We start from the raw sequence: 9,530 nt of genomic DNA, 5'->3' as shown, positions 1-9,530 counted from the left end.
TGTATTGGTATATTTATTTTTTTATATATTATTTTCTTCATTTTGTACTTCTTTGTAAAAAAACATTTTCATTCTCCTTCTTGAAAATTTGCTTCGCAATGAAAGCCGGTTAGAAATCCTTATTAAAATATGCCTCCATTTTAGCATTCTGCCTTATTTTTCATTTTCATATATATATATATATATATATATATATATGACACAGTTTCTGTCACCCAAATACCACTCACAAACTATTGCTCAACCTACATGGTGGAATAATACTAGCTCAAGGTGCTACAAAGTGCGGCCAAACCTGGAGCCATGTGGTTGGGAGGTAAACTCTTAGCCACACAACCATGCTCGATAAACAATGATTTCGAGAGGATAAAAGGTAAAGGGAAATAACTAACGACAGCAAAGTATTTTCTAAGATTATGCTGTCCATCACCTTATACAACATAGAGTAACATTAGTTACAGGTGGCACTGTCATCGGTCATAACAATGACTTGTGGTCAAGAAATTCAAACTTTATTACAATAGCCACTTTGGTTTATCCATTAGCAAAGGATATAATTTCTGCATTCAATTTTCCTAACTGACAAATAAGATTCTATATTTCATTCACAGCTGAATAGTTAACAGTAGAAAAAGCAACTAGCAATAAAAAAAATTAAGTGATCATCATCATCATCATTGTCATCATTTAATGTCCATTTCTCATGCTGGAATGGATTGGATGGTTTGAGAGGATCCAGCAAGCTGCAGGCTTGTGCTGAGTTACAGTGTCAGCTTTGGAAGGGCTCTAAGGCTGGATGCCCTTCTTAATGCCAATGGTATGTAAACAGAGAATTTGGCATAACCATGCCATTTATATTAGAAAAACAAATGCAATAAAAAAAAATAACATTCAGTAAAATCCAACAATTTAGATTGAAGAGCCACCTTCATTAAATTCTTATATATATTCTATCTCACAAAGATCTTATTCAGAAATTATGCACACTTGTTTAAGGCACTTACATACTTTTTTTTATCCAAATACCAAAACTAAAAGTTGTTTGACCATGATCAGTTCAATCTCAACTTTTATAGTTTTATTAATGGATTCCACAAACTTCTGATATAGAAATCAAGTTTAATAACAAATAACTATGCACAATGTCATGTCAGTACCTTTGCTACAGATTTTGAGATGTTTTACTGTACAAATTTTACTTTTAGCAACAGTTTGCCAGTCTGAAAGCAGATGCTATACTGACTTCATTTGTAACAATTATAAAATCACTCTTTCCAAAACTTTAAATCTCAAAATGAAAAAGTTTTATGTGGAAGAATTTTCTCCCCAAAATTCCAAGCCATAATGATTGTTATGATTAGAAAACTAATATATTCAGGAGTATTTCTAATATTACATATAAAATGTAGTGCAATAGTACAAATGGATTACCTCCATTAGGTAAAGAAATTTTTAAATGTTTCTTACCCAACCTGAGTTTTAGGATAGTCTATTGGGACAGAAACTTTGAAATGAAGAAAGTAATTCTCTTGCTGAGCTTTAATGATAATTTGAGAAGCTTTCTGCCGAAGTTTAATTTCATCACATTCCTCAAGCATGTTGCGTTTGATTTCTGATATTTCATTACTGCACACGCATAAGTTGTTCTCATCCAGGAAGCGACTTACAAAGTTTATCATATTCCCCACCTAAGGGAAATAAAATGATAAAATATATCAGATTTTTAAATCCAAAAGAATAAAAAAAAAAAACTTAAATAAAGACTGTATTTTACTTCTAAATATTTGTAAGCTATAAATATGTAATAGAATTTTCCATGCTATTCAAAAGAAATGAATTAAAGATCATGAAATTTTGTAAAATGATACAGACTTACCTGGGGTTGATTTAAATATTTTTTACTTTCTTCATCACATACTTTCTGGAGGCCATCAAGTAGTTTATCTGACAAAGTTTTGCTGCTCAGTTCAATAATAACTGCCTCTTGAGGATAGTTGACAGGAAATTGCATACGCATTAACAAACACTTGAATGAAGTTTTCCTTCAAAATTAGAGGTAAATCATAGTAAAGTTTCATAGTTACCAATATGTAATTACGTTTATAGGACAATAAATTCAGACATTTCAAGAGAATTTACAAGCTGTAATTTACAAATATTCAAATGATATTGTTTAATTTAATGTGAACAGAGCCAATATTTCAAGATAAAGATTGTTGTTATTTAAATCTAGGTTAAGCCTGAAGAAGAAAACCTGTGACAAAGGCAGGCAGGCAGGCAGGCAGGCCGGCCCGCTATTTTCAATTCAAAATTTGTTTTTAAAAACATATATAAAAAAATACACAATAGAATTATTTCCAAGTTAATTCTAGTATAACTGTGCAAGAAACCAAATTATAATATTACAAAGAATAAAGCTTTTGCTGCACCCAGGAATTTCATAAAAGACCAAGAAGAAGGAGGGAAAATTACTTCTTCATGACTTAGTAAAAGGAGGAGGAAAACTTTCAGATTGGCCTGACCACATTCAAAACAATAGACTCTACAAAAGTCACCCAAGAGCCATATGGTGGTGTTAGACTCAGTAACAGGTTACATCCACTGTCCAAGAATAGGAATAATCTGACAGGCTTCCATAGTTTCCATATTTCACTCATAAGGCTTTGGAAGAGCCAAGGATATGGGAGAAGCTGCTTGCATAAGATACTGCATCTTAGGATTGAACTAGAGAGTGTGGAAGTAAACTTGCTAAAAATACACAACCTATGACCTGAGAATCTAGCAAAGTTGCTCACCTCTAGGCTCACAAAATCATTAGTCAATCACACTCATACAATCAATATATACCGCAGAGCCATATGGAAAACATGTATATAGCTTACAAAACAATAATGTTTACATTTGGGATGTTGTACTTATTGTTTTAGATGCTTAGACAAGAGGAAAAGCAGTGCTCATAACTATTACAGGTCTTCCAAGACTGCTGGAGAAAGTTAAAAGAAGCACTGAACTGAGAGTTATTATAGTTAGAAGAAGTGGATTAAGATTATGAAGTTATCCTCTGACTCAAAAACAGAAGAAACATTAAAGAGTCATATAATAGATTTAAACTAGATAATGGATTAGGTCTAACAGACAAGAATATATACAGTATGTGGGCTTCCACACAGTTTCTGACTTCTTAATTCCACACACAAGGCTTTGTGAATGGAATTTGGTCAACCCAATCTTTGGTAGAAGTCAGATGCTAAAAGTACCACACAATGAGATCAAACCTGAAATTATGCAATTGAGAAGCTTTTTAACTTCAATCTCACACCAGCTCTCAAACATACATTCAAATTCTGGGACAATGTCCAGAATTTTTTTAAAATAGAGGAAAAATAACTTCTACTTCAACAAGCTTTCATTCAACAACACATTATAATGACTTGACTATTACTCACTGTCTCTGTCTCTCATTACTACTACAATAGTTTAAACTCTATCTTGTTATCGATACTAATTCTATTTAAATCAATTGAATGCCACTTCCCCCCAACCCCTGCACTGGTACATTTGTTACAAGTCTCATTCTGTCTTGTCACTTTTTTATTATTTCATCTTTAATTCAAGAGGGAAAGCAATATCTATATCTAATGCTGGTGGAAGGAAGAAAGAAGGTATATCCAAACCAGACACTTGGTTCAAATGTTTGCAACAGAGTGGACTCTGCTGAAGGTATCCAAGGTGCCATATAGTGGTGTTTAACCGGGCAACAATTAAATCTACCACTTAAGTAAGCAGTGGCAGGATTTGAGCTCTTGGACTATGTAGTAAAATCTCACTTGGACTTTTCTTCCTCATAACCTCATCTTAAGAGACTTTGAAATGGTTATGAACATGAACCAATGCAAGACAAAGAAAAATGAACAAACTCAGGCTTTGATAACTAATTTAACATTAAGCTGACATTCAACATGCTACTTCTGACAATCTACAGAGCTTGTATTTGATGGCAAGGTGTTGTTAAGCTTCAGGGCAATTCTGATTAAATAAACTTATGATCAAAGGCATAACAATCATGATCATGCCATCTTTTCACAGGTACCAAGGATGACATTCTCTTACCCTCTAAAATTTAAAGAAGATTGGTTACTATTTCTATCAAGTCCAGTGACCACATACCATAATTGCTGGCATATAAAGAGTGCATTTTAAAAAATGTATTGAAATATTGCCCTACATGCAATGCAGTTGTATTATGGATGCAAGAATGAGTATTGCAAGCTAGGAAGTTGGATGAGCAAAAGATCTACTAGGCACATTAATCATTGTTAATAGTATAGAAAACAAGCCAAAATATCAGTCTGCTCGCAAAAACTTATGAAAAGTTACTTACAGTAAATCAGTAATGTGGAGGGGGGGTCACATTATTTCATCATACCACCTTCTCTAGCATACACAACCCACACCTGATATGTGTCTTACTTTATTTAATGACCTCATTACCTTTAAAAAGCATTTTGCTTTTAATTATCTAAATGAAAATTCTACTAGAAAGATGTAGAGTGTTAAACTTCCAGTCACCTGTCAGCTGTTTGCAATGAGTGAATGACACCAGAATCATAATAGTGTACCACCCTGGTGGCTGAATGCAGTAATGCAAGACATCATAGCCAAATATACAAGTTTTACTATTGTGTAAGGCCATTCACTTGACCAAAATATAAACAGCTACACAGTTGATATGGAAAAACATAAAAAAGTTGAAATATGATATTTGTATAATGTAATTACATATGATAAATTTATGGTTTCATATTTTATTTCAATGTACTTACAAGCACAGAATTAGGCATTTTCTTCTCAGGAAGACAAGGAGCAAAGAATCAGGCCAGTCTCAAAATGCTGAACCTTATGAAAGAGATGACGGGGGACAAAGATATGTGGTGCATTGCTATACTAAAGAAGACCCACCCACCACAATAGAACTGAGATCCTAAAACCAAAGTGCCACATAAAAAGCACCTAGGGCGATCTTACATTACCAGTTCCAAAGCTGTCACTTAGGGTTAGGGACGGAATTCCCTAACCCTAAAACCCTTTTACGGTATAGGCCGTGGTTTAAGTGACAGCTTTGGAACTGGTAATTTAAGATCGCCAGCACCTAGTACACACTGTAAATTGGTTGGCATTAGGAAGGGCATCCAGCTGTAGAAACCAAGTCAAAACAGACTATGGAACATGGTGTGCCCTCTGGCTTTGCCAATTACTGTCAAGTCGTTTAACCCATGCCAGTATGGAAAACGGATGTTAAATGTTGATGATGAAAACCACTTGGAAATATTTTCAATAGGCCTACGATCAAACCTGCTGAATTTATTTTTCCCCAAAATATACTTCTAAAGCAGGGATGTGTCTTATGCGTGAATATGCCATATACATCAGCAAATACGGTTGCACACCAATTATCACGTACGATGATGTGTTTCGTGATGTGTGGTAATATAACTATGGAACCTAAAGCTCAAATTGTGACTTTTCAGCCACGCTGAAAATACAGCTGTTTCTATACACGAAAGAAATATTTAAAAATTACACTTACTTTATAGTAATCGCAACCAATGCCTCCAGACAAGTGTGTAACTGGAATCCTTCCATACGAGACCATTCCTTTTCAACAATCTGTAACTCATTTTGAATGAATTTATCTCGATCTTTTGCCATAGTTTGAATATCCAATTCTACAAACAGTATGTGAATATTTCATTATAGTTTATATTGACTTGAAAATAACAGATAAAACAAACATAAAATCACAAAGTTTTATAGAAGTAAGCACTTGCGTTAGTAAAGACTTATTTAAATAAAATGAAGAAAATATATGTATAATTCTTCCTACACGCACACTTTCTGATGATTCAATACATTACGGGTACATAACGACACGATGACGAGCCCATATGCGGTAGCTTGACTGCTAGAAATGGCAGCTAAATCACCCTCAACACATCCTACAGTCATAAGTAATAATAATTAAAAAAAAAAAAAAAAAGACAGTGTACGATGTTGTGTCACTGATATATAAAAAGACAGATTGGCAAAGCTAGAACGCCTTTTATCCCGTGTCCGTTTTATCACAGCTGACAACAACCACATTATAATATTAACTTCTAAGAATACAGTTTTATATATTTTGCCTTCTTAATATTCGAGGCTAATAAAAGCATATAGCAAGGGTAGAGTCAATCAACTTTATCCATTTGTCCATGAGACATAATCCTCATCAGATGAATATCACACTTTATGTAAGTCAGTAAACCTTCTGACATTGGAGAAACTTTTCATAGAGATAAAGAAATGTATTCAATTTGACACTAACATAAATCGAAACATATTATTCAATAAATATATTGCTTTATAACTCAAAATTTCTATAGGAATCAGTAGAAATAGCGCCCTACCCGCCCCACAAAAAAAAAAGTATAAATGAAAGCTAATGAGAAAATTAAACAAAAACCAAGAAATTTATGCCACAAGCAAAATCTTTAAAAATGTCGAAAATTACGATTGGTTCCACAAGTGACATTTGATACAAAATTTCCACTTCTACATCATCTATATATTTTGTCTTCCCAAATAAATGAATTCTAGGAAATTTAAATACAAGTGAATAACACGAATTTTTAATAATGATGATGATGACGACGACGATTCCGTGCCCAGTCAGTCACTCTGCAACAGATTTTTATATTCTATAGAAGTTTGTGAAATATCCATGCTTTCTACAGAGAACAATAATATTATCAAGACGAATAATAATGACTAATATCGGCAGACTGATTATATTTATAGAATATCTAGTAAAGAATAATTATTTTCGTGAATATTTTAAAAATGATGATGATTTGCTTATATGTCAATAACAATTATTGTCGAACAAATAATAGTTCAACTTACAAATGCTCTCTCTCCACATGTCATGAGTAAGCGGCCATATTAAGCATGCGCCGCTAACAACGAAATCCTCTCCCAATCACCGATTTTAGATGTCAGTGGAATCCTGCTGCTGCTGCAAGCGGAAGTCAACCTCTTTTACAGTTTCTGTTTACAGCGTTTATGTGAAGTAATAACACCTCATAAGGGGAAGCAACTCTCAAATCATTACATTTTTTTAAACAACCTAACTGGCTAATCGGAACACCAGTTTCTATTTTGGCTCTATCAATCTATATATCACTGACGGCGAGATGAACTGCTGCTGCCCCTTGTGGTTCAGTGTCCATCATTGACAAGACCAAACAAGGTGGAAATCATGTGACTGGTGGTAGCGGAGATTTATGTCTCCACTAGCGATTTATTGTTGGCACTCCGTCGGTTACGACGTCGAGGGTTCCAGTTGATCCGATCAACGGAACAGCCTGCTCGTGAAATTACCGCGCAAGTGGCTGAGCACTCCACAGACACGTGTACCCTTAACGTAGTTCTCGGGGATATTCAGCGTGACACAGTTGGCCCTTTGAAATACGGGTACAACTGAAACAGGAAGAAAGATTGAGAGAAAGTTGTGGTGAAAGAGTACAGCAGGGTTCGCCACCATGCCGGAGCCTCGTGGAACTTTAGGTGTTTTCGCTCAATAAACACTTACAACGCCCGGTCTGGGAATCGAAACCGCGATCCTACGACCGCGAGTCCGCTGCCCTAACCACTGGGCCATTGCGCCTCCACCACTAGCGATTTCAACAAGAGTGCATTTTGCACCAAAAAGACAACTATGAGAGTTTCTCATGGTAACTACCGCAGTATAGTTTGTTCTAATAGAACATTTAAGTGGCGATAAATATTGCCTCTCGGTATTAATACTACCACTGTTCGCTAATATATTTCTTTCTGCTTCTATTTACTATACGGATGAGTGGAGATACTAGAAAAATACCTGACATTTAGGTAATTATCATTAGTTGAAGGTATTTTAACATAAATTTATTATTTCAAGTACATTATTTATGTTATTTTTATAGTATATATTATATTAATTTATTATACATCATTATTGTCTTCTTTTTTAATATAACACGTATGCATATGATACATATGTAATACAAAACTTTGAAAATATAAATCTAAAACCGGGAGAAAAAATGGAAAAAGAGGAACAAGAAAAGAAAACTAAAACAAAAAAAAGAAAGAAAAAGGAAAAGGCTGCATACCATAAGGTTTAACGGAATCTACTGAAGTAAGCCAACACGCTTGCGGTATTACCACAGGCGATGGCGAGGCTTAGGCGTTGGAACAACCAAGCACCCTCATGGACATTACCTGACACATCGGTAAGGCGAGCTGCCAACAATGAGAAGAACTTCGCCGTTAACGGCCCAGCTCCTCCAAACGTCTCTAACTCCACAGGCTGGAAGAAATAGTTTTCTAACAGGTCCCGATACTTAAGGATTTTGTTCCGTTTGGCTACGGAAGCAGTGACCCTCCCATTTACCGCAGCATCCAAGATGTGGGAGGGAGGAAAGAAGTCACAGACTCTGGCGTTCCAGATGAGGCACCTATTTCTTATACAGGGACAAAGACCGTCTGGTCTCTTCCCATCACTTCTGGATAGAAGAAAGGAGGTGGCACCTTACTATCCTTTTCTTAGTAGCGGCTCGACTCGGAAAGATACCCTGATTTTCAGTTACGTACCCTGTCAAGTAATGCTACTCCAGAGGTCTTTCGGAGCAACTCCATTTCGACTACTTGTGTTCGCAATCGTAATCCTTGGGTTATTGACCATCATTCAAGACCACAGGGTGAGGATCGACAGGGGAACCGAATTAAGGTAGCGAGTTTAGCTTCTCTTTTCTTTTTTTTTTTTTAACCAACGTCTCGTCTATTGAAGATCGAATACTGGAGCTGGAGCAGTACGGTGCAAGCACCGGCAATTCTGTCATCTAATTCACCCCCAGCCTTCTGCTTGCTATCACTAGAGATACTTAAGCAACGTGCGTAGCTCATAGATCAGTGAGTCTCTCCTGGTTAAGCCGCAGAGTTATTACCATGATTCTTGAATGACTACACACGGCTTCCCCATTCTGTACCTCCATCTTGTAAAGAAGCATACACCCAAACTGTTAAGCATATATATATATATACTATCAGTTTATCCCGTAGTTGCCAGGGATTAAGTTAGGATTATTAAGTTAAATTCCGTAAAAAAAAATTTATTTGATGTGGAAACGTACATTTCGTTTGACGTCAGCATAAAGTGAAAGAGAGAGGGAAAATGACAGGGACGTGTGTATATGTTGATGGTGAGGTGCGAGATAGAAAATGTGTGTTTGAGAGAGCGAGAGAGAGAGAAGGTGTGTGTGTGTGTGTGAGAGAGAGAGAGAGAAAGAGAGAGAGAGAGTGACAGCGTACATTTTAAAAATTTATTTCTCGCATCTGTTTTGAGTGAGTATGTGAGTGATTGACTGAGAGAGAGAGAGGTGTGTGTTGTCGGAAAGAGAGAGAGAGGGAGAAGTGTGTGTGATAAAAAGAGAGAGAGAGAGAGAGAGAGA

General features: G+C 35.7%; 2 protein-coding genes across 2 annotated transcripts in view; one reads left to right on the top strand and one right to left on the bottom strand.

The window, feature by feature from the left end:
- Positions 1-7,092, bottom strand: part of LOC106875784 (uncharacterized) — an 11,912-nt gene extending 4,820 nt beyond the window's left edge. Inside the window, exons 1-4 of the mRNA XM_014924050.2 lie at positions 6,943-7,092; positions 5,588-5,726; positions 1,877-2,042; positions 1,468-1,688 (exon numbers count right to left, since the gene is read on the bottom strand). Coding sequence (XP_014779536.1) covers positions 1,468-1,688; positions 1,877-2,042; positions 5,588-5,709 — 509 coding nt within the window. The 5' untranslated portion in view covers positions 5,710-5,726; positions 6,943-7,092. The remainder of the gene's footprint in view (positions 1-1,467; positions 1,689-1,876; positions 2,043-5,587; positions 5,727-6,942) is intronic.
- A 623-nt stretch (positions 7,093-7,715) lies between these two features.
- LOC106875783 (probable inactive peptidyl-prolyl cis-trans isomerase-like 6) overlaps positions 7,716-9,530 on the top strand; it is a 26,534-nt gene continuing 24,719 nt past the window's right edge. Inside the window, exon 1 of the mRNA XM_014924049.2 lies at positions 7,716-7,929. The gene's annotated coding sequence lies outside the window, so the exon portion shown is untranslated. The remainder of the gene's footprint in view (positions 7,930-9,530) is intronic.

This window comes from Octopus bimaculoides, chromosome 2 (genome assembly GCF_001194135.2).
Source record: "Octopus bimaculoides isolate UCB-OBI-ISO-001 chromosome 2, ASM119413v2, whole genome shotgun sequence".
NCBI lineage: Eukaryota > Metazoa > Mollusca > Cephalopoda > Octopoda > Octopodidae > Octopus > Octopus bimaculoides.
The sequence above is the reverse complement of the archived record's forward strand: the minus strand, read 5'-3'. Positions and strand labels throughout refer to the sequence as shown.